At 32.7% G+C, this 27,107-nt stretch overlaps 2 protein-coding genes across 2 annotated transcripts in view; both read right to left on the bottom strand.

The window, feature by feature from the left end:
• Positions 1-4,432, bottom strand: part of AGMO (alkylglycerol monooxygenase) — a 384,539-nt gene extending 380,107 nt beyond the window's left edge. The window contains exons 1-2 of the mRNA XM_057504558.1: positions 4,305-4,432; positions 4,021-4,112 (exon numbers count right to left, since the gene is read on the bottom strand). The gene's annotated coding sequence lies outside the window, so the exon portion shown is untranslated. The remainder of the gene's footprint in view (positions 1-4,020; positions 4,113-4,304) is intronic.
• An 11,033-nt stretch (positions 4,433-15,465) lies between these two features.
• The window catches only part of MEOX2 (mesenchyme homeobox 2), a 63,687-nt gene continuing 52,045 nt past the window's right edge, over positions 15,466-27,107 (bottom strand). Inside the window, exon 3 of the mRNA XM_036894535.2 lies at positions 15,466-16,853. Within this exon, the coding sequence (XP_036750430.1) occupies positions 16,629-16,853 (225 nt within the window). The 3' untranslated portion in view covers positions 15,466-16,628. The remainder of the gene's footprint in view (positions 16,854-27,107) is intronic.

Genomic DNA, 27,107 nt, shown 5'->3' on the forward strand with positions numbered 1-27,107 from the left:
GCCTTAGTGATGATATGGAGAAAATTTTAGTGCTGTGGAAAGAAGGTCAAACCAGCCACAATACCCCATTAAGCCAAAGCCTAATCCAGAGCAAGGCCCTAAGTCTTTTCAATTCTATGAAGGCTGAGAGGGGTGAGGAAGCTGCAGAAGAAAATCTGAAGTGAGCAGAGGTTAGCTTACAAGGTTTAAGGAAAGACGCTGCCTCCATAACATGAAAGTGCAAAATGGAGCAACAGATGTTGATGGAGAAACAGCAGCAAATTATCAGGAAGATTTAGCTAAAATAATTAATGGATGCAGTTATACTAACCAATATATTTTCAATATAGACGAAAGAGACTTCTATAACAAGAAGACGCCATCTAGGACTTTCATAACTAGAGAGTGGAAGTCAGTGCCCTGCTTCAAAGCTTCAGAGGACAGGCTAACTCTCTTATTAGGGGCCAATGCAGCTGGTGACTAAGTTGAAGTATTGCTCATTTACCATTCTGAAAATACTAAAGGTTCTTAAGAATTATGCTAAACCTACTCTGCCTGTGCTTTATAAATGGAAAAACAAGGTCTGGGTGCTAGCACATCTGTTTACAACATGGTTTACTGAACATTTTAAGGCCTCAAAATATGACTGCTCATTGACAATGTACCTGGTCACCTAAGAGCTCTAATGGAAATGAACAGTGAGATTAATGTTGTCTTCATGCTAACAAAACAACCACTCTGCTCCTTCATCAAGGAGTAATTTTATCTTTCAAGCTTTATCATGCAAGAGATACATTTTATAAGGTTATAGCTGCCACAGATAGTGATTCCTCTGATTTAAAACTGGACAAAGTAAACTGAAAACCTTCTGGAAAGAATCCACCATTCTAGATGCCATTAAGAACATTTGTGATTCATGGGAAGAGGTCAAAATATCAACATTAACAGGAATTTGGAAGAAATTGACTCCAACCCTCATGGATGACTCAGGGGTCCAAGACTTCAGTGGAGGAGGTAACTGCAGAGGTGGTGGGAATAGAATTAGAAGTGGAGCCTGAAGCTGTGACTGGTTGCATCTCATGATAAAACTTCAACAGATGAGGAGGTTTCTCATGGATGAACAAAGAAAGTGGTTTCTTGAGATGAAAAACACTTCTGGCTAATGCTATCTGATAAGATGCTATGAAGATAGTCGAAATGACAACAAAAGACTTAGAATATTACATAAGCTTAGTTGATAAAGCAGCGGCAGGGTTTAGGAGCACTGACTCCAATTTTGAAATAAGTTCTGCTGTGGGTAAAATGCTATCAAATAGTACTGCAAGCTAAAGAAAAATCATTCATGAAAGGAAGATTCAATTTACATGGCAGACTTCATTGTTGTCTTAGTTTAAGAAACTGCCACAGCCACCCAAGCCTTCACCAACCACAACCCCTGATCAGTCAGCAGCCATCAATATCGAGGCAAGACCCTCCATCAGCAAGATTACAACTCACTGAAAACTCAGGTGATGGTTGGCATTCTTTAGCAGTAAAGTAACTTTCAAATAAGGTGGGTACATTGATTTTTTTTTTTTTAGACATAATGCTATTGCACTTAACAGGCTACAGTATAGTGTAAACAACTTTTATTGCACTGGGAAACAAAAAATCATTTGACTCCCTTTATTGTGATATTTACTTCATTGCAGTGGTTTGGAAACAGAACTACATTTTCTCCAAGGTATGTTTGTAATTGTAATTCCCTATCAAATAATAAGGTAGGTCCTTCTTCGAAGGGACTTAAAGATTCAAAACACAAAGTAAAAAGTAAATCAAAGGAAGAAATACTATTTTTGCTATTGACAGCAGATGACTCCCTGATTATATCCTTGATATACTATACATTAATAAAGTTTGCTTCATTCCAATGTGTAGGCATCGTGGGGCCCCCTCATTACAATGGGGATGTGCAATGCTAACTGCGCCAGAACTAGCCAATACTTCAGCATCCTGTCATTCTGCATTTACCTTTTAGGAATGTTCTTAGCTTGCTTACATCTATTTAACTTAATTTTCTTAACAATATGTTTAGATTGCTCATGAAAAAAGTTTGCATCTGCATTACACTTAGATAGCTCTAAAACATGCCTATTTTAATTAAAAAATCAACTTAAACTAGCTTTTATTTTTGAAGATCATCTTATATCACATGAACTTGAAAGACATTTGAATCGTTTCTATATTTCTGAGAATATACTTGACTTACATAAACACTTAGTTCTACTTAAGCCAATTAAATAGATCTCTTTACAAATTAATTTTGGCAATACCAACAGAGATCTTATGGCTCTGGCTTCCTCCAGAGAACCTAGTAGAACATTTGCATCTCTTAGGCACAGAGAAAGCATGTAAGTTTCTCCAAGAAGGGTTTTTTGTTATCTAAATCAGATCTTTTACAATATCTGTAAGCCTTTTAAGATGAATAGGAGAGTTCTGAAGATTGGTAAAAAGGAATTGTTTCCAGAGCTGCAATTCTGTTCTTGTAAAGATTAAACTTGCAAAAGACAAGTACAATTACTTTTAATTCCTCAGAATTGAGTTGCAACTTTAATGGTAACAAGGCTGACCCACCAAAACCATCCAACTATATTATCCTCAATTTGCTTCTTTATGTCAGGGAGAGTATCTTCAACTAAGATGGAAATCAAAAGATTCCCATTTTCTAGATTTAGAACTGTGTCTTTGGAATGTTTTAATAATCCTTTCACAAGGGCTTCAAAATATGTTTATTTCCCTCTGGGTACATATTTTTATTTAATACAAGGGAAAGGGACCTAAAAATGTTTCTATCAGACTCTGAATATCAGTTCCTGATTTGGCCAACTTCTGACCATAGAGCTATTTAAAAAAAAGAATCTGAATATATTGTCAGGTTTCAGCCAGGACAAACAGCAGATGTAATTATTCATGGCAGCGTTGATACCGGGGTTCTTGTTTACAGAGCCGAAGAATGAGCTTCACAAACACTCAAGGTAGGAGAGCAAGGTACAGGTTTTTATTTAGAGATAAAGTGAGAGGACAGAGCTCCCAGCTCACGCCAGGCGGGGTCAAGAGAGTCCGGGGTGGTGTGTTGTCTAGGGGATTTATAGGCAGTAGAAGATTTTTGGGAACTGAGGGCTTAGGGTATGGACCTGTACCACCTGCCCTGCCCTCAGGGTGGGCTGGGTTGTTGTCTGTTTGGTAGGGCTGTTTACAGTGAAGTCACGGGTTATGCTGAGATACCCTTGGGGAACACTCAAACATTCCAGGCCAAGTTGCTCCTGGCCTTTTGACCTTTAACTGATCTCACTGAAGATGTCTATATTCCTAGTCTAGTATCTTTACCCTAGAGAATTAGTGTGACCTTGACTTTGCATAATGCTGAACACAGAGTTTCGATAGGGACTTTACATTGTTACATTGCTTTGACTGTAAATATCTTGCCTTGCTTTTTCTGGAGGCCCTCACCCTATTCTGTCTAAGCCCATGCTCCCTGTCTCAGTATTACGTAACCCCACTGATGAAAGAAGCAGCCCCAAAGAGGGTGTAAATGATTCCCTACCAAGGTCCAGAGGGCCTCCCAAAGATAACCAAGAGAATGAAAACTAAGATAATTCCCCTGAGGGTTGACAACAGTCAGTAGGACCCTACCCACAAATAGACTGCAACACAAATTTCTGTCTGGCCATATTTTCGGAGCCTCCAACCTAATTGTTGATCTGTCTGTATACTCAAGAACCAGCATACCGCCCCCAGTCAAGCAGAAAGCCAAGTCAAGTTCTTAGGACACAAAACACAATAAACAAGAAAGCTATAGCTGTCCTTGGGAGAAAAAATATCTTCAATCAGTGGATACTCAGAAGCAAGTCACAAGTCACAACTAAAAGATCTCATTCTTACAAATGCTTTCTTTTGCCTGTCAATCTGAAAGGAAGGAACAATATGAAATTTTACCTTACTTTCTCAACCAGGCACCACAGATAGAAACTGGGGAGAACTGACTCTGATAACAATTCTTACCCTTTGCTGGCTTCTGCCAGTTTTCCCAGGATGCTGCCTGCAGGCTCTGGAATAAGTGGAATCTGAGAGTGTCTCATCCTGGTCACCAGAAACTGTAGAAAAGGAAAAATAATTTTCCATCTACCCTTTATAGTGAGTGAGTGGCTGAGACCCCTTTTTCTCTAAGGCACCAAATTGGATAAGCTTATCTAGGTTAAAAATTCTCCACTGTGGCCACTGTATTCAAGGTTATTTTTTGGTAAAGTTAGCCTACCATATCAGCCTTAAAATAAAATTTTACTTACCTTAGGCCTCACATGTGACTCAATCCCAGCTTAAGTCGGACCCAGTCCAACCCAGGACCGAATCCACTTTCTAAATCCAAATCCAAATCTAAGCCAGTCTGACTCTTCCCACCTTCTCAACCCAGTCCAGAAAAAGAAACGCTCAAATAAAGTCTGAAAGCTCATAATGCAAAAGCTGTGGAGCTAGGATCTGAGAGAGGCATACCCATGACCTTCAAAGGCAGCAAGAGAAGAGAGCTCAAGAGGCTCAACTGGTACCTCTATCAGGTTGTTCACTGCTCCTAGGGGCCATCAACGGTCTTCCTTGGTTCCCTCTTCTGACCCCAGAACTATTAAAAAATAAACTGAGGTACACCTAAAATTTTAAGAGTTTATGACAAAATTCAATTTGAATCAGGTAGCATTCAATCTAGCAGATAGAAAGGAGCTCTGAGAAGCTATACAAGCTATAAAAGACTTCTATAGGCCGAAGGGAGAGGGAACAAGGAAATTATGAAGCAAAAGTATGGGTTGAATATTGCAAATTTACTTTTCCTTAGGGAGTGGCAGGGGTCTATCAGGCTGACTACCAAACTAGTGCTGATCAGGTGATTCCTGATTCCTGATTGATGGGTTTAAGATTCCATTTCTGGAGCAGCTGAAACTCTCTCAGAAGTTAATTAAGTTAATTTTCTGTTGGATAACATGAGGTTTAATATAAGCAAGGCCATTTTCAGTCTGTTATCTTGTGTTTAACACATCTTAATGAACCAAATCCTGCTATAATACAGAGATTTTTCACCTAAAGATAATGAGCTTTGCTAAATTAATCAGCAAGGGGTCATTAGACTGATGTAGTTCTAATGCCATGGCTATCTACATAGGCAAACCAAAATCTAAGCCTGTAAAGGCTCCAAGTTTACAAAATCAAAATGCTAAGGACAACCAGTCACACATATCCAATTACACTTATGCTATGGACAATCAAACATTTCCTCACTTTGCATCCTTTTCTCTGTAAGATTCTCTCCCTGAGCTCTTCCTGTCAGTGGAGTGCTCCAAACCACTTCTGGTCTGGCACTGTTCAATTTAAACCACTTCTTACTCAAATAAATTCTTGAAAGTCTTAATATGCCCATTTATTTTTTTACAGCTCCAAATTACTTTTCAATCTCTGTATCTCCTTCGATATTTAAGTTTCCAGTTCTGTTCAGAATCCTATGTCTGACAGTAACAACTTTCTATGTCTTACTTGGTAATTCTAACCCATTGTGAGATGAGGTACAAGATAATTGAACCAAATGGAATTGGATGTAAGTATCAGTCTCCTGCTTTAAATCTCTTGGCTTTAACTGACTCAACTATATTCATGATGAAGGACGCGACTTGTAAACTTCCTGTTGTGGCCCTAGTTGCATTGGCCACAGTGGCTGAAATTGTAACTGAGATCAAGTGGTATGTAAATTATGATATTTTGTTGTGCTAATGATATTTCCTTGAGATTAGATGGTCCAATAAGGGAAATCCTTCTACCTAATACACTTTTTTTAAGAAGAGGCTATTTTGGGAGTGGTTAAAATATAGGCTTTGAGATTCTACAAACTAAACTATAAGCCCCAGCTCTGCAATTTAGTAGCATATGAATTTAGGGAAGATGTTTCAACTTACTAAGCTTCAGTGATCTCATCTGCAGCCTAGAACAATACTGGACTCTAACTCATGGAACTGCTTTAAGTACTAAATGACAATGTATTAACTACATTGCAAATAGAAAATAGTCACACACAATAAGCAATATCAAAGTTATATTCTGATAATAATGGAGATGTTTTATTGTAGTAGACATAGCAATACTCATATTTTAAGATTTGTCTGAGAGGTATTTCTACCTTGCTTTATATGAGTTAGCATTCATATAGTAACAAATGAGTGTGTCATCGTAAATCTGTAGTGAAACTGGGAAAGACTGTAGTGTTTTTATTTAGTTAATATATTAAAAAAAAATAAACTGGTCATGTTGCCCTGCATGGAGCTAAAAAAACTCCATTAAGTTTATTTTTTATTACTCTAATAAAACAGGTTCCACTTAAAAACAACAAAAAACTTATTTTGGCTACTTTTCAAAGTTAATTTATGTATTTTAGAATTGGTATTCACACTTTTCAGCTCACTGTTCCTCCTTCATAAACTTTTCAGAAAAAAATATAATCAGAAGATATTTTAGTGAGGAAATATATAACTTTGATGTAATCTCTATCCTTGATTTAAAATAAAACTTAATTTCCATTGTTGATGGTGGAAGTTGTTAGAATATTTTACAGCTGTGCTATGCAATCTGACCTTTGCAACACCTCAAAAATGGAATGCTTGCATGCCATGCTTAAATTCCATTTTACAATATGGTATGCCATTGTTTTTCAGAAAAACAGTCATTTTAGACAATTGTAAGCTTGACACCTGATTTCACTTTAACAGCACCTGCCCAGAACATAATTAGCAGTCCATTTTTTAAAAAGGACTTCCATACTGCACAGATGGCATTCCTCATACCAGACAAGCAACGATGTTTGGAAACCAGCCAAACGTCTGTAAAAAATGGTGAGAATTTCAAGAAAGGCATCTGAACCGAAGGAAAATTTTTCCCTTTTCTCTCAAACTATAAATGAACATGTGTTAGAGCCTATTCTCTTAAACTTATATTTATTGTCATCCAACTTGGTGTATTACTACTGCAATTTCAAAAACCAAAGTCAAAGTTTTCTTTGGACTTACGACATGCATTTACAACCCATTAAAAAATATTCTAGAGCTGCATTTTACAACTAATTCAGATTTATAGGTATTTCTTTGAATAGATCTTATGGCATTTCATTCACACATTAATTCAATAAATATTAATTGATTGCTACTATATGTCAACCTCAGAGTCAGTGTTTACAATTGTGCAAATCATGAATTGCATACCTCCAGGGGGTGTCATTCACTTCACAACTGCCACATAGTTCTGTAATGCTCACTATGATTACCAGGCACTGACATTCTAATATTTTTGAGGCAGGAATGCCATTTTTTAATTCACACAAATTCAGGATATGGGCTGGTTTGGGGTTTTGAGGGACTGTTCAAGGTGCTTGAGACCTAGCAATAATACAACAGACAAAGTCCCTGCCCTCTTCTGAAGCCTAAAATCAATGAGGGAAATAAGTTAGCAGATACTTACCTAATAGCTAAGAAAAGTGATACTGTTTAATGGGATGAATGTGACAGATGGTACCATTTTATGTAAGAAGATCAGAGATTGCTTATATGAGGAAGTAGAGACATAAAGGAAATGAAGAAATAAGGCCATGATACATGGTGAAGAACATTTCAGGCAAAGGCACTAGGAAATGAAAGGCCCGAATGAGATGAGTGGACTCACTGAGGCCAAGGGTAGACAGGAAGCCACAAGTGGTTGGAGCTGAGGCCACACAGAAGTGTTGGCAGGCAAGACAAGTCACCAGCTTGTGGCCATATCTGACTGTCTTGAGATTAAGCTAAGCGTTCTGATTTTTATTCTGTCATTGGTGTGTTTTATCCAAAAGAGGGTTATGGTATAATTTTGCCTTTTTAAAATGTCTACAAACATTTCATTATGGACTAGAGCTTTCACTTGAAATTTTACATTTGAAAAGTTACCATGAACCACTTATTAATCTGATTTGCATTTTAAAGAAACTACTTTGGCTTCAGCCTGGAGAACTGATTATAGCAGAAGAGGAATGAAAACAAAGAGGACAGCTATCTTCATGTATTAAATTTCAAGTTTGTTAAGTGGCTTCAGCTCAGGACCACTGCATTCTGTTGTCCTGCCCAGGGAACAACCTAGAATTTCAAATGTTGTTTGGAAAAGAGTCACTGTTTCATATAGCTTTATTATTGAAATGATTTTTTCTTAATTGCAGATGATCTTTAACTTTGACCATGTTCATCAAAATTACTTTGAACATCTTTAAAATTTTTTAATTATTTTTTCTACAATTGGAATATTGATTTAAAAATGACACAGGAAACTGCAGAGGTACTCAAATTTCTAAAAAGAATTATTTACATAAGAAACAAATTTTCTGTGTGACTTCCTAAAATTCCATGTAATATTCTAACAAACCTTAAAAAAAAAAATATATATATATATATATATATACACACACATACATATATATAGAGAGAGAGTCAAAGTAAGAAACTGCAATAAAATAATGATCAAAGTACATCTCAAAATATGAAGCATAAATGGTCAGAATCATCACTGGTTTCACCACAGTACCTTGAAAATCTGCTGGCAGAAACACTGGAATTGACTAAACAGAAAACAATGGGTCATAAAAGTCAGCCAGCCCCTGTCAAGGGCTTCCTCATAAAGGTGCTCCAGAGGCAGTTTTGTCTGCCCCTAACCAACACTCAAGAGATACAAATGGGTTTCAGCAGTGACCAAACAGAACTGGACAGAAGAGGTACACAGAAATTCTGAATACTCAGTCATTACAAATGTGCTTTAAGGTTAAGGAATATGCTAACAAATCAATAACGTAGTAAATAAAATGATGGAGTTGAGAATTACATATAATTAATATATAAATATTTTGTTGATTGAACGAATTGGACTGAATTGACTATTAACCAAATATTCCTTAAAGTAACCTGAAAAAAACATTTAAACAAAATTTAAGCTAAAATTATTCTGTATAAACTCCTTGATTTACAGCAGTCCCCCTTATCCAAGGGGCTTATGTTCCAAGACCCAAGACCCCTGGGGGATGCCTGAACTGCAGACAGAACTGGACCCATATGCACTATGTTTATTCTTATCCATATACATCTATGATAAAGTGTAATTTACAAATTAGACACAGTAATAATAAAATAGAAAAATTATAACAATAAGCTGTAATAAAAGTTATATGGATGTGGTCTGTCTCTCTTGAAATACCCGCCTGTACTGTACTCACCCTGGTTTTGATGTGAGCCACAAAATGCCTATGTAATGAGACGAAGTGCGGCGCATGATGCAGTGTGATGTAGAGTTAAGCTACTATTGACCTTCTGATGATTCGTCAGAAGGAGGACCATCTGCTTCCTACTGCAGTTCATCAGATAACCGAAACTGCTGAAAGCGAAACCGCAGATAAGCAGGGATTATGGTATTAATTCTGTAACATCAGAGTCCTATACTGGTTTCTTCATAAGAATACCCTCTAATTTAAATTTTGTCCTTAGGTTTAATGTCTTTTTTTTTAATTCAGAAACTAAAGTGTTAATGAGTAACTAGAATTTTTGTTTTGTTTTGTTTTCTATTTGGCTGACATTACAGCAACTTACAAAATGCTTTGCAGGCACTGGAAAAATGTTAATAATTAGTTTTACTGTCACCAGTAATCATCACTAATACTATCATTTAGACAGGATTGTTAATATATCTGGATTCAATTTTGATTGCTTTTTTAAAAAATGGAGGATCAAGAAAATTATTTCCTTAAAATACCTTTTTCTCCATCTTTTTAAAGCACTGCTTTTATTAAGTTTCAATTCACAACCTCTCCACCTCCTTGTTTATACAGCAAAAAAAAAAAAAAAATTGTGCAACACGACGTTTAAAAAGCATATTTTTATCTTTCCACCTGTATCATCCAATGTGTTATCAGTGACATATGTGACCTGCTTGGAAGAGATGGCTGGGTCCTTCCAGAAGAAATTTAGTTTGTAAACTTGTAATCGTTAGCAAATACTTGTTATTATGGATAGTTTTATTTTTGTTTTTCTAAAAAAAACTTAAAGGGCTGGCTAGTCTATATTTTCACATATATACTGCTACCAGTAGAGGGAGAAAATATGTTTCACAGAGACATCGATTTGTTACTGTTTTCCTCAAACCAAATGACCTTTAAAAAATTAATTATATTTAATATTAAAATTTCATATGCATAACTCCTGAAGTCAAATATTTTAAAATACTTAGTATTTATAATCTGTCTTAATAAAGATGAAATATTGTGAATAAAACAAAATATGCATCCCTTCAGTCTATTGCCTTATATAAGAAAGAGAAAAATAGGGCTGTTCTGATTTGCTCAATTTCACATACTATTTGCTTTTAAAAAATCTGCTCTGGAAAATAACTGTTCTGACGAGTAAAACTATAATACATCCATAGTGAACTACAACAAAGTGCTCTAGATTTTATCAAAGTAGTAAAATTGAGAATTTTTAATTTTATTTTATAAGCATGCAATGTGACAAATTGTTAATACATTTAATATGTAAAAAGTTCTTCCCAATCATAAGAAAAGCAAATATACTAATATAAAAAAATACTTACTATATGATCAATGATTTAAAAAAGGTAATTATCAATAAGCACATTAAGATGTTCAACTTCATAAGAAATTAAACAAATGTAGATTAAAATATACTTTTCTTCCAGATTCAAAACAAAAATAATTCTAATGGTTAATATTAACATATATAGGAAAGTAGGCATTGGTAAGAGTGGAAGTTAGCGTTTTTAGATGGGAAATTCGCAATGTGTATAAAAGGCCTAATAATGAGCAAATCTTGTCCCAACTAATATATTTCCTACAAAATCCCCCCTGAGAAAAATTAAATTTTGCAAAGAAGAATGTAAAAAATAGTTCATTTCAATATTGTTTAGGGAAAACTTGGGGGGAAGGTAAATATTTAATAATAGGGGATTTGTTAGATAGGACATAGTACATCCATATAAGGGTACTACTTAGCTATCAAATGTGCTTACATTATATTATTCAGCAAAGAAAAAAAAAAGCTTTACAGAGTAGCATGCATGCTATGTTTTAACTGCTACCTAAAATAAATATTTATAGTAATAAATGTTTTCTAAAATTTTGTGTTACATAAATAAAAAAGTTTCTCTTATCCATATATGTTCAGAGAACAAACAGAAAGCATTTCTTCTAAGGGAAATACTGAAGATGATTCAATATATTCTAACAAAGATGCCAAAATCTTCCTTAAAAGGTGTTTACTATCTCTATGTAAGTAATACATTTTAGTAATCAAGTAACAAGATTCTGATAGATCCCACATGAGGCTACCAGGTAATAGTATAGTCATGATAAACAGCTTTTCATGTAATTAATATTACTTGTGGTCTATTGTCAAACTGAACAAGACACAGTCTCCTTTTAACTGTTTGATTTTTTTTTCCCTCATGAATTACATAACATTCAGTAAATATTTTATTTCAGATGGCTTTTTTAAATTAACTTTTGGTTATCAGCTAAAATCTCATTTTTCCACCAAGCAAAAATTTGCTGAAAAATGTGGTAGAAGCAAATTAGAAAAGAATATCTAGTAAGTTCTTCTAAAAGAAATTAAGTTGATGCTATTTTTATAAAATGTGTAATGTAAAAAGCCTATTTCTTTTTCTATTGAACCCAAGTATTTTATAAATCTTAGTGTTTTAGATAACGTTCTCTATCCACTTTTTCAAAAATTTTTAATACCCAAAATTCTCTTATACCTTATAGACCTGAGTTCATGAATAATTACTAAATTCGAATATCGGCAAATCCAAAGAAAATTGAACTCTGCAGTGAAGAAAGTGAAAGTCGTGAAATAATTTACCTGGTATTCTAGTTTGACTTTAAATATATAGTGTGGGTCCAATGTTTTATCAAACTAGGCAAGTAATGATGTATTTTCAGAATTAGCAATGTACTAAATATAAAAAAATGGAATAATATTTAATGTTTTCAACTATCAATATCACATATATGCAAGAAAGATGTATGTTTAAATATGTTAGGGAATGTAATTGGTCCTAAATCATGCAATTTCTCTTTCATTTAAATCAAATACTGTACATGTTTATTTCAGTTCATTTAGGTCAGAAAGGGCATTTATTTCAGTTAATTTAGCTCAGAAAGGGCAGAAATATGAAGTACAGAATAAACTTCATATTACTATATACTCAAATCACCATATCAACCCTTACATGAAGTTCATGTGACCAGTAATTTATAGTTGCAAATTCATTCTATTTTGGAAATATTTTCTGAAAACCATCATTAACAAAAGTAAAAAATATTTTAATGGGGGTTTACTGAGCTGGCTGAATACATTATAATGCAATCAAAATTTTTCTTGATTCTTTTTTTTCTTGACCATGGTTTGAGGCTGAATTTGAATTAAAGTTAGCTAGTAAGGGAGAAAAATAAGATATAAAAGAAATAAATGTTTAATATCTTAAACATACTCTCAACATATTTAAACCTTAAATGTCAATATTCAAGCATTGTAAAAATATATTGTAATAGAGAATTACTTAAAGAAAAGATTTATAGGTCTTCAGAGTTTGATGTAGCAATCTTTTTTTCCTGGGGACATTTCTACCTCTAGCATTATTCCTTAAGAACTGAAAGCAGACATGCTGAGGCACTCATAAGGACTGTTCTTCAATATTCTCATCAGCTTTAGGCAGGAAATAAAAAAACATAACAAAAAACAAATGCTTTTATAAATTAGTGTTTGTAGACCCCAAGCCTACAGATTCCTAATGTTCATGTGATTGGAATGTTTAGAATATCAAATTAAATGTTAAATTATCAGTAGCTCTGAATTTACTTTTATTAATAGATTTCTTTTTACTGAAAGAATGCAACAGAAGCTGACTATACAATTAATCCCCAAATGACTCAAATAACTATACAAATTAACTATTTATAGTTGACAGTTTATACATTGCATTGTAATCTAAACACCACTCACCTGAAATATTAACTGAATTATTTTAATATTTTATTATAAGATAGGTCATGGCATAAGTGACTTGTTCTTAAAAACCACTAGTCTATGCATATTTAGAAATTAAGGTGAAAACATTTTACATTAAACATTTCTACATTAACAGGATACTCTACTGTCTTGTTACAGATTTTATTTTAGCTCTATAGTTTCCTCTAAACTTTTCTAAGAAGAAAATTGGCATTTGCCATAAATATGCCAGTAATTTTTAAAAAGTGTTATTGAAAATCAGAAGCACTTAAAATATAACCTATTTATTTTTATAATTTATTTTTCTATCTGCCCTCTAATCTCGTCTTACGATCCTAAGGAAAGCCCTTATTGAATTTCACGAGTCATTCCCACACTTATGTCATTTGAGTGTATTAAAACTGTGGTTGAGATTATTGTAAGTGCATTTAGTTCATTTAAAACAATGGCAAACTCAGGTTTTAGGTCTCTGAAGGGGAAAATAAAAGCTGACAATCATAGGCAAATACGGGAAAGAAGAGATAATTGGGGTCGTGTTAATAACGAGTTAAAAACATGTGAATCATCTGTTGGAAAAATCTTTGCAGTGTTCATTCCTCTCAGTCCTGCTGGAAAATCACTCTAACAATGATTCCATACTATTATCAGAAAAGGTACTTTCATTCCATTATAAATGTCCATAGAGCTAGAAGGTCTGAAATAGAATTATGTGAAAAGCATGGCAAGCCAGAATCCCAGTATAAAACAAAACCAAGTAGAGTTCTTTCAGATTTTGTCATTTCTGAGTACATTTAACCTGATAGGACAGGAGAATATTTGTTAGCTTATAGGATTTCAATTCTAAAAGGATGCTGAGGTGTTAAGTAAGCAAACCTATGCACCACTTTGAAGACAGAATACGAGAGTACTCCAAAAATAAACAAGTTCCTCTAATGAAAATTAATCTAGCTTGCTTGTTTACATGTAAATGTTGTCACTACGCTAATGTGTTCCAACATCTGATATGGTAGATCATTCTTACGCATTATGAATAAATGATGCCCCCTTTTGGTCAGCCACTGATCTATCCTGCCTGGTGATTCTTCAGATTCTCTGAAACCAAGTTTCATTAAAACATTTTCAAATAGCTCACAATTCTCTAATAAAGGCATGGTCTACAATACAAATTTTTCATATTTCCTAAATGTCGTATCTGTTCAGAAGCACTTTTTCCTCCTTCATTTATCATACTAAATTGTAATTCTTATATCTTCTATTTGGCCGCAACCCTTAGCTCTTTCTTTAGCTACTCTTAAGTGGTCCTTTCCTCATATTTCTGGAAATTATTTTCCTGCCAGAATGAATTATCCCCTACTTTGTCCCCATTGAACTCAATTCAATTTATATCTTCCCACTTCTTCAATTTGTCAAGGTTGTTTTGAATTTAGATCCTACAGTAAGAAAGTCAGTCCACCCAAGTAGATGTCATCAGTACAAATATACTTTGTATTCATTCAAGTGATTGATAGAAGAGTGTCTTGTTTTTTGCCTGGATGCTGTTAATCTGAATGGTCTTCACCCCAAAGTTAATTTAGAAATATTTCTAAGTGCTATGATAAAATTTATTACACAAAGGGAAAAACATGATACAACCTAATTATTTCTCGGATACTCTCTATAGATCATGCTAGACTAAGTACCTGAATTCAACAAAATCTATTTTTTATCAATTTCACCATTCCAAAGCAAATGAAGTTAATTAAATAGTGAGGTTTTGGGAAATTTTTACCAATCTATTTCTATTTCTAATTAATTAGGGGAAGAGGAGGAGCTGCTGGATATTTCCAAACATTTCTGGTTAAAATGTAGAATGAAAAATTCTTATAAAATTATAAGTAGGACTTAAATATCCAATGCATGTGCAATCATATATGACACAAAATCATTTAGTTACTATAACCCTTGACTTCTTATATTGGAAATATTTGTTATGACTAAGAATTCCAATGAGCTTATTTGCACATGAACGACTCTGGATATTTTGACTTAGAAATAGTTATTGGATTAACTCATATATATTATACATAATATAACTGTTCTGTTTATTTCTTTGTGTTGACAGTATTACTTTTCCTCCTACTTTTATCTTGGATTTCATAAAACACACCAACAAATCCATTTGGTATATTCTTCAAATCAGGGAAATGGCTTAACATACACCTATTCTTAGATGCTCTTTGACTACCCAGTGATTGATTATTTCCATAATAAGAACTTTCAGAAACCAAAAACTCTCACTGATCTATTAATTACAATCATCTTGATTTACACAAGTGCAGATGAATTTGAGAATTTCTTACATATTTATATTAAAACCTGTAAACATTTAGGAAATCATGTAGGGAAACGACAATTATTTACAAAGGATCATTTATTAAACTTTTTTTTACAAAATACAAAGATTGTTGTTCTGCATGAATACATCATATATGAAAAAATATTTTCACTGAATTTAATTTGAAGACATTCAGAATTTTATCTTCCACCTACTTGAGGAATTAAATTGCTTTGCAATTTGTCTAATATCATTGCCAATTGGGGGAAACCTTTTTCCTGTTAATTAAATCATAGTCATAATAGCTAACAATTTATAGAAATAAAATCAGACAATGTCTGTCATACAAAGCTCTTTCTTCAAGGTAACTGATTTGCCTATGATCCTAATTTTTTTTCAAGCTATAAGATAAGAAGAATTGAGGAGCTAGGTAAGTTTTATAATAATGTCTTAGCAGCAGTTGATAGAAAATGCAACATAAGATTTGTTTTGTCTGTGGTAAAAGAATATGTCCTATCAGACTCTAAATTTATTTTTCTCTACTTGAACACAAGTAAGCATGTGCTGATTGTTTTCTGGGATGACAAAATCTATAAAAAGACAGGAAGCTGGTTCTGGTTGTCATCGTGAGTGCCTATTTTCAACAGTTAATATGAATGCATTGCTAAACTTAGTGAAGACAGGAAAATGACTTAAAGGTAATATATACAGAGTTAAAATACATTTTTTATCCACTTAAGAGTGATTTCAGGCACTGTGGCTGTTCAGGATAAAATGTTTCATGGTTTATTGTTGATAGTAATTTAATTGTCAGTGCAAGCAAAAGCAAATACCTGCCCACTGTCATACACATGACCTCGCACATCTGTTCAAAGCAAGTTCATCTTCTGTGTCTTCCTTCTGGAAGCATCTTGAATAAAACTGTCTCATAGTTTGCTCTTGATAGCAATTTAATTTTCAGTGCAAGCAAAAGCAAACACAAACCTGCTCATTGTCATACACACAACCAACACATCTGGAATATTCAAAGCAAGTTCACCTTTTCCATCTTCACTGTGGAAACATCTTAGTAAGTGGCACATAGTGTAAACCCTCTATAAATCATGAAAACGAGACTCAAGATGCCTGAATTTAATAATACTAAAAATCGCTGTCATAGTCATCTGTCTGTGTAAACGATGTTTGAGTAAGGCTTGCCATCACATTTCTTTCCTGAGAATGGAGCTGATCCTCTCTGTGTATCATAAGTGCGCATGTTCTGAGCTGTGGTCACTGTCATGGCTGTCTTCATTTGCTAGAGAGTCCCCTGTTGGCTGGAGGGTGGCCGCACCAATTCCCGAAAGCTCTGAAGGGAGAAGTGTGCCTTTTTTCACATTCACCAGTTCCTTTTCTCGAGCCGCAGCTCCTTGCTGTCCTCCTTTCACTCTCTTCCACTTCATTCGCCTGTTCTGGAACCAGACTTTCACCTTTAACAAAGAAAAGGAAAAAAAGAAAAAGAAATGTAAGGGGATATTTTTTTCCTTTCTTGTCAGCAATGAAAAAATAGCTTCTCAAGGGTTTATGCAAGGACACTATGAAGGAGTGAATATGAAAATAAATCAATGTTAAATTTAATCAGATCCTATATTCATGAAAATAATTTTAAAACTTTCAGAAGGTGTATACAAAATACTGCATTTCATAATTTATAACACACAGTATAAAAAATAGATGACAAAGGACTCTTACTCTGGGTTGCTCAAAGGTATCTGGCTTTAAAAAGAGTTTCTATGAACTAGAGCTAACATTTTAATAATTGTCATGGTCAAACATTTCCCTCCTCAAGTTCTTTGACTTGACATGTAGCTGTCAATTCCCAAATCAATTTAAAATATGCTTAGGAGGCTACTGATGAAGCTTTATCTGAAAGATCACCTGTGCCACTGCAGTCCGCCACTGCATTCACAAAGCTTGGGTTGACTATTCTACCTCAGAATGAGTCCATCTTCTTTTGAACTATATACATGTAATTGAATTTATGTATATGTGTGTGTGTGTGTGTATATATATATATATATATAATTTTGAATTTGCTTAAACATCTAAAGAACACATATGATAAAACAAACAAAAAAATGAACTGAATGTGCATTAAATGACCATCCATTATTAGAACCAGAATAATATTGGCATTATTTCAATTTCCTGTTTAGGAAGAGCTTTCTGCTCCTTTCACATTGCATTTCTCATCATTGTACATGCCTGTTAAGCTAAGTGTTCTTTTATATTCCATTTCTCTGCCTACTCCATTCAAAGTTACCACAAGCCTGAATTTGGTGTTTATTATCCCCAAGCCTTTATATAAAACAAACAGAAATAACACATGACCCTAAAAAGTACTGTTTATAATTTTGCTTATCTTTTACACTTATCAAAATGGAATGTTCTTAACTACAGTCTTCTTGACCTATATTTGTTGATTCAAAGAACTATAATCATTCACTTTTTAGGATTATATAATATTCCACTGTATGAATATACTATAGTTTGTCAATTCTCCTGTCCACAGACACTTGAATTCCTTTCTTTTTCTTTTATAAATGATACTGCTATAAAAGTTTCTGCATTTGTTTTCTGCTAACATAAGATAGAACCTTTCTCAGTATATATCCAAGGATTGCATCAGTGGGTTACAAGGTATATATATGAATATTCAACTTACCATGATGATACAGAAAGATCATTTTCCAAAGTTGCATCAGTTTAATACCCACATCCAAGTGTAAGAATTCTCATTGATCCACATCTTTGTCAAAATTTGTAGTTATCAATTTTTTCCAATACAATGACTATAAATGTTATTTTAACATGTTCTGATTTTGCATTTCCCAATTACTAATAAAGTAAAGCAACTTTAATAATTTACAGTCCATTTGTACTTCTGTGAAAATATGTCTTGTTTACATTGAATTCTTTTTAATTTAATTTCTTGTAGACTTTAAAAATATGTTCTGAGTGCTAGCTTAATGCTTTGTGGTTACATTACTGCTACTATATTCTTTCAATTTATAGTGTCTTTCTCTTTTCTTTTAGTGTCTAAAATTCAATATATTCAAATTTATCAGTTGCATCCACTATGGTTACCACTTTTATGTCTTTATTAAGAACACTCTTTCTGTTGGGGCCATTAAGATATTCTTCTCTATCTTCTCAGAGTTCTAAGGTTTGCATTTCAAATTGAAGTGGTTAATCCACAAACCAAAATTTATATATGTATATTTATATATGTATTTATATTTTATTTATTTTAGTGTGCATTCAAAAAAAGATCTGAACTTAACTTTGTTTCATTTGGATAACAAGTTGTCCTAAAATCATTTATTAAATAGTCCATACTTTTTCCAGTTACCACTGTTTCAACTCTGTTGTAAATCAAGTTTCCATATATGTGTAGCTTTATTGATGCACTCAGTTTATTCCTGTGACAAAACCACAGTCTTATTATAATTTCCTAATAAGTCTTTATTGGGTAAAGACACTTTTTTATTCTACTTCAGGTTTTTTTTTTGAATATTCTCCATTTTCATTTTAGAAACAATCTCAACTTCTGTAAATGCACAGTGCTACAGAGCAAGTGAAAAGAAATACATTAAATTTCCAAAGATGTATTTATTTTAGTCTTCAAATCACAATTCTCCATCAAAATTAGTAAGATTTATTCAGATGCTTGCACCAAAAATCATTTAAACTAAGACATTTCTCAACTCTGGATTTTCATTGGCCTATTAGGCCATAATTAAAATCCTGTACCATATATATTGCCCAGATATATATTAATCCCTTTGACAATAAAAAGATAAGAAAATGTAGAAAAAGACTCATTAACTAGCTGATGGATGTTCATGTATTATACTCAGTAACCAAATGATCAATAGTTACCTTTTATTATTCACTGACTTGGAGCTAGGCTACTATGTGATAGGTGGTATTTCTGCATTGTTTATAATACTCATATATTTTTTCCAGATATTTTAAACATTGTTCTTATTTTATAGAGGAAGTTGAGACTCAAATGTTGCCTTGCTTACAGTTACACAGATGGGAAAATATGGTGCCAGGATTTAAATCTGATGGTTTGTTTGGCTCCAGATTGTGGGTTTGTTTTTTTTCTTTTGTTCTATTTCAATTTCCTACATTTTAAGCATTCAGGATAAAAAAGTACAGCACATAAAGTATATGAACTCCATCCATATGATTCCTATCGTTCAGGTAACTCTCCTACTCAATATAACTAGGTTTATAAATATGACACAATTTTCCTGTACTATAATTCAGGCAATTATACTACTCAATTTAATTACCTTTGCAAGCCTTCCATTGCATCCTGCACTAGATCTTTTCCACATGAGTTGGGTTCTACTCCTGGCTTCACCTCTGAGTTTCTGTGTGAATTTGAGAAAATTATACTTCTCTCTACCTCAATTTTCATATTTGTAATATTGGAATAATGAACTTTTCAAGATTGTCCATCGGGACAATTTCTCCCTGGACAATTTCAGATGGAAGAACCACATCATCGTCACTAAGAGCTGAAATATCCAGTTAAAATCATCTTGGCAGAAAATCTTAAAATCTGCACTTATTTCCTTTTCTCAGAGAAGGGGTACAGTAATTCTATAATACCAGTGTAAAACCTGTTACTTGCAGTTCTAAGTAAGAAAAATGTAAGAATCTGGTATCGATTTTAGAAGAAGTATAAACTATTTTGTGTTGTTTTCTAAGTTACCATGTGAAATTTTGCCATTTAAATGTTTTAAGCAGACTGATAAAAGACTTCACAGTTTTTAATAGTAGCTATATATTTTATCTATGCATCTATCTATATGGATGTATACAATACATAAATATATTTACATATATGTGTATATATATGTTAAAACATTTGATATTATAATCAATTCTAATATCTTTATATACTGTTTTCTTTAGGGCTTAGATTACATATTTGATATTGGAACTCCCTGAAACTAGTAATGGAACAAAAAATAGCAAGAAATACATAATGGTTCACCTTTTAAAAATGAGAAGGAAGAGTAGAACTTCAAAAGTCAGTATATCCAGGTTTATTTTCAAATATAACTGGGGTGAGCTGAACTAAGGAGAGGACAATTTGGGGGAAAAGTATATGTTTGTCTACTAGCTTCACAATATTAAAAACAAGTCTATAAAAGTAATCCCAGGTTATAAGTCAATAATACCACTAGAATAATAATGCCATGGTTTTATAAATAAAGAAACTTTTAAATTTAATTTAGTATCACTTTATAATCCAGCTTCATTGGTTGGATTGGAAAATACAGCTTTTGTTTTATTTTAACGTAGTGCAATTATAATAACTCAAATGCCTGACACTTCATTATTTCAAAATAAGTATATTACTTATCTTGAATAAAATTTACAAACATGTTTCATATAATAATCTGTACTTATAAGCTAAAACGAATCTTACATTTCCTTGGTAACTGGGACCTCATTCATTCACACACTTAAATACTACTGAATGTTGAGTAGCAGTTACTATGTTAGGTCAAAGATGGGAGGGGTTGAACTGAAGAATTTACAAATTAATAAAACACAGTCCCTGACCTCAAGGCATTCACAGTTCAGAAAAGAAAAATATGCAAATAATAGTTTACTTGCTGGATTTGAAGCCTTTGGCATAAAGATTAGCTTCAGATTTTAAAGAATATCCTTAAAGTGTTGTTCTAGTTGGTGCCATTACTAATCCCCTATTAAGAGATTCCCCCAATGGTCCATGAGATGGCATAGAATTCTATCCCTTCACTCAATGTCCCACACCACTATGTTGGCACACAATTAATAGCAAATGAGTTCTGTGTCTGGGAATCTCATGCTCCTAATGTTATTGGCATCCTGTGTGCCTTTTTAATTTGTTGTCCTAGTAGCCTAGGGTAATAGCCTGGGCTCTAGGAAATCGGATCATCAAATATTTTGCATACAATTAAAACAAATTTGTACATCATGGAACATACGATATAAATTTCTGTGAACTTTTATTATTTTATTTGGGGATAAAGCCATTTTTATCTTCTGGTATGCAGTTTCTTGGGAAAGTGCTGGATAAATGAGTGTTTAAAAAATATTTCCTTTTTTCAAGTTTGTTTCTAAGACAAGATTCCATATAAAGTATGTTTTATGAAATAGTATGATTAACAACTCAGATAAAAAAATCCTTTATCCCAAGAATCTGAGTAATGAAAAAATACTACTATTCATGAAATTAAAGCAATATGAACTAAACATTATAGATTCTTAATATCTCTGCATACAGATGTTTTTAAACAAACTCTTCATATTAAAAAGTAACAAAAGTTTATAATACTAATATAGCCTGTTGTATTAGTAGTAAATATATAAAGTACACATTGTTAAACCTTATTTTTCAGAATATTTGCTCCTTATAAAAAAGTCTCACTTTTTATCCTTTAACCTACCAGGTATTTAGTATTTACATTGCTAGGATTATAAAACTACTCTTTAAGTAGATAGAAAAACAGTTATTCACATCTTGATACTTTTCACTGATGAAAGCAACCTAGAGAATTTTGCTGTGATAAATTTTAGATGATATATTTCAGAATCTAGAAATCATATTTTTGTATTTAATAAAAACACTGTAAATGAGAATCATTGTTGCCATTTGCTGAATGTTCATTTTATCTCTCTATATTTCATCATTCACATAACAGCCTTCTGTGTAAGCTCACATTATCTTTCCTTTTAGGGTTCACAGTTTATCACAGGCTAACACAAATGAAACAGGTAACTGTATTGTCACACAAGTTCCTAAGATGGCAAACAGGTTGATGGAAGTTGAATCTACAAAATGCATGCCCATATTTATATAATACCATAAATGTCATCCTTAGGAAGAAACAAACAATCATAACACCAAACATCTGGATGAAAATTGAATATTTCAGTGACATATCTAGATGTCTCTAAACATCTGGAATTTAAAGATTTAATATTCTGTTTCCATTTGTAGCTAGACCTTTGAAATACTGTAGACACTATCTAACAAATATTTCTTCACATCGGACATGTGAAAACATGCAAAGTAACTGTATAATTTTCAGATTTATCATCTATTTCCTTACGATTAGTTTGGCCATGGCAGCTGATCTAGTAAACCCTATTTAAATAGGCCCGAGAGAGAGCTACCCAAGTGACTCAGTGGCATAATCAGTAGTTGGACTGAAGAGTTAGAACCAAAGATGCTCTGTAAGGTTAGGATGAAAAAGGGTGAAAGGAAAGCTTCTTTACTCTTCTGGCCAAAATAAATAGATTTATATCTGATTAAGAGAAGGAATCCCTCAGCTATTACGAAGAAGCTCCTGTACCAGTTGACTCTGCTGTTTCTATAGCTGTGTAAATGGGGTTGGGAAGGGTGTGTGTGTGTGTGTAAATAACTATTTTCTGAGGCAACAAATGAAATTCTCCATTAAAGTATAATGTTATGGGGTATTACATGCCAATCACATTTATCACATTCTCCTTTCCAAAAATACCCAAAGTAACCATTCACATGATAACCACACTTCTTGGAGGATTGATTCCTTTTAATCTGACCTTTTAGAAACATTAATAGCAGTAAATGCTACCAATGGTAATTCTTTCTGTCATCCCTGATAAAATCCAACTCAAATGGCCTATTTCATTAATATTAATTTATAGTGAAAGCTCACTACTCTTAACCCCATTTTTTACTCAAATAAAAATGTATATACACCTTTTATTTATTTTAAGTAAAATACTATTTACCTGAGTATATTATGAATAAATGACTTCAGCGAATTTGAGTGGAAATATCAAACCTAAGTTAGGCCCTTTTCTCCTTATTATGTGGAACCATTCCTGAATAGCAATTCTTGAATACATGGAACTTGTGTATTCTGATCAGCTACTGATAATTATCTTGTTCAAACTACTGAGATTAACTAGAATGATGGCCTTTGTTTGCAACATTTTACCTAATCTCTGGGATTATGTTTAATAATAGTTAGCAACATATCATAATCAGTATACACCATTTTGACTAAAAGCCTCTTCTAGCCACTGTCTATTTAAGTGAAACCAATCAATATAAAAATTTGATTAAAATACAGGAATTCACTATTTTTATAAGAACAGCAGAATATTGGTAACTTCCTGTGGTTCAATCTAGTTAAATTAATATTCTGATGATTTCTAGACACTTTTAAGTTCAAAATCAGAACAGATGTGAGTTATGTGAGTTTTACTATATTAGCAGTTTCATGTATTGGATATAGTGATTATCTCCTTAGAACCAAGATTATCCTAAGAACTTATAATAATCATTAGTACTATCATGTGAAGATGCACTGACCACAAAAAATAGTAATTTCAGTAACTGGAAAAAGTTTAAAAAGCTGCCCAGCATAAAAATTAGAATGTTGAAGAGATCTGAAGTTAAAAATCTGTTCTAAATTGAATACATCTCTGAGGTTTACATGACAATTCACGGGAATAGAAGCCCAATTGGTAGAAAGTCATTCATAGCCAAAATGAAATTGTCTGCTTGCTTAGGCTTGTGCTTATTATTTTATAGATGTCATAGAACATATGCATAGACTGTTTTATAGATATATGTAGATATTAGAATATATCTCTTAAAAATTGGAAATCAACACAAAACTTGTACTGGCTCCTTAGTTTTCTTAGTTTTAGAATCTTTTAAGTGACATGAAAAAATCAGATGTATGCAAGGATAGTGTGGAAAGGAATAATCTTGTGTAGGAGAAGTTTCTTTCTTTAACATTACATTTTAAATGATGATTCTGTGATGCAATGCATGATATGTTTCCGAATGACTTTGTTTATTGAACAAATTAGTATTGAATAAACCAGGAAATTAAGTGTGACAAATTCTGAAACTAATGGGAAGAATTATCCTTGCCCTTTCATTGTATCAGTTTGATGCTTACAATAAGAATCTGTAGAGCAAATTTCAATAAAGCTTCTAACATAAAGGCTCATTTTATATGTGTATACACATATACATATTACATATGTATATAGATGTATCTGTATATCTCTATTATCAATCTATCATCTATCTGTTCATCCAATGGCATTAAAAAATTCTCAAGACTGATTCAATAAGGGTAGGATCCAATTTTTCTGAGATACCTTTTATATTATCTCAAACCTAGATATTTACATTTGTAACTGGTTAGAGGTCAACTGCTTATTTCTCAGTCTTCTACTTTATATCAGTAATATTTCTGAAAATTGATTTAGGAGAGGGTTGAATCATTTATTTGCTCTTTGCTTTATTACTGATCTTCTTAAATTACTTTTCTTATATCATTGTCTTTGTTTATTGGTACCTAAGGCAGTTCTGAATCTGACTTCCAAAGCTCACCATGCATTGTGAATACACATTTCTACTTAAAAAAACAAACACAGTTATTTGAAACCAAGAAATATTTCAAACCAAGATTTCATCCCATATTTTACCATCAACTTCTCCACCCTATGCTACCACCATTTTTTCAGGTGGAGTCAAATCATGTTTAATCTTTCAAAATAGCAGGCACACCATAATTTAAGCAAAAGAAACACCTTGCTGTTACTCTGGGTTATTCTTAATATTACTTTAAGGAAATGAGGAAATATTCTAAAATCACCAGCTACATAGGTAGATTGGATTACCTTGAATAGACAAAATGTCTGGTCATAGAGACATTATTTATTAGCTAAGTAACTAAAAGTATTCATATAGATTTATAGGAATAAACCTGCAAGGAGAAGAACTGCAAAATGCTGAGCAACAGACAAAAAACACTGTTCATTTGGCACATGAAAAATTCTCAAGTCATCCAAAAAAATGGATGCCTATTTTTGAGAATACTTGGCATTCAGCCATTTAATGATTTATAAGTAACAAACAAAACATAATCCCTCTCATTTCCACAAATGGAATATGATCCAGCTAGGTGGGATTTTCCATTTATCTTGGCAGAGGTATCAGAAATTCGGTCTGTTTTTTTCAGGAATCTTAGCTACTTTACAAATGTGCAACATTGAATCTTTGATTAGCTATATAAAACAATTTTGTGAAATGGAAGGATCTCCCATTCTTTCTATATTTGTCAGTCTTAACTCTATAAAAATGTCCGTTTTGTCACTCCTTTTATAGTTGCATACAGCTGCCCTCTCTCTTCTTCTCACTGTGAGATATTAAAAATTTGGTGGGAACTTTCTCCAAGTGTATCTGGATGGATGAAAAAGCCAGAATAAACTTGTCAAGTGTGAAAATACCTTGAAACAGGAGGGTCTTTAAATTGACTGGCTTTTCAAAATATTCCAAGTGTCTCTGCTAATTGAGGATCATTAGTTTTGATTGAGGAGGCTATATAAGAATACTGTAAACTGGAAGCTGTAAATTAGAAGCTGGAAGATTATTGAAAGGTAACTTCCATATGGTAACATTATATAATTAAAAATATTTGAAACTCGAGTTTGTTTCAGTGTCTCTATTTGTATTCAGCATACATTTTTTAAATATACCTATGTGCTAACATGTGATCTGCAGGATAAGCCTCTTCTTCATTGGCCAGATGGAGTTCAAAGGGGATTACAGATTTCCCTGACTTGTGAAGGAACCACATTATGAAAGACAGAAATATAAAAGTTGATTTGTTTTTGAGATTTCAGAACTGTTCTTTAGAAAGGGACTTGAAAACTCAAGTCCTAAGTGATATTTAAGGATTTAACAGATACTACTTGTTTTCTTAAAAGGAACCTAATTATTATAGAAAATCTTTATTATGACATGAGATATATTGATTGGTGATATAGGCAGAGATATCTAGAAATACCAACAGTTACACATGTTGCATACTTTTTAGACAATTCCATAAAATTCCTAGATGAAAATATGTCTAAAGACTATTTCTAATTATAAAGTAAGTTTTCATTTAGGAAAAAGCTATTTCTATGAAATAATTCTGCTATAGATTATAATTATTTAATATTTATTATTTGTTTTCCTTTTTATATTATATACAAATGTGTACTATCTCTGCATTTGAATCATGAAAGGATTTTACAAAATCAAAAAAATATATTAGGAGACTGAAATTTTTATTAATGTTAAGGAAAACACCTCACAATATGGAGTTAGGTATAATATTCTTTTACATTTAAGTTACTTTACTAAATCTCATGTTATTTTGAAGTATGGAAAGATAATTCTTAAACAATGAAAATGAAAAAGGCACATATTTATAATTAGAATATTTTACATCTGGAAATCCTACAAAAGGGGTGTGATTTAAGAATATATAAGGTCAAGATATAGATTACATATATAAGCATGTATGGTATTAATGCAAATACAGTAATTGAATAGTCGAATCCCAAATAAAGAAGATGAATGAAAAGAGTTCAGTTTTTAACTTTAAAAACTTTTTAACTTTTCAATCTTAAAAAAAATACATTGAAAATGTCTGACTGGAATGAAAGCCATGGCATCTTGGAGGAATATGCTTTCAGATCTTTAAGAACTGCAAAATTGATTATCAAAAGAATACCATATTTTTCTGATGAATTTAGCATGATAAAATTCAGCCCTGAAAATATAAATAAAGCTTTCTGTTAAAGCTACTGCATGTGCACAGAAATCTAGGAAT

This window comes from Manis pentadactyla, chromosome 7, assembly GCF_030020395.1.
Source record: "Manis pentadactyla isolate mManPen7 chromosome 7, mManPen7.hap1, whole genome shotgun sequence".
In the NCBI taxonomy this organism is placed as follows: domain Eukaryota; kingdom Metazoa; phylum Chordata; class Mammalia; order Pholidota; family Manidae; genus Manis; species Manis pentadactyla.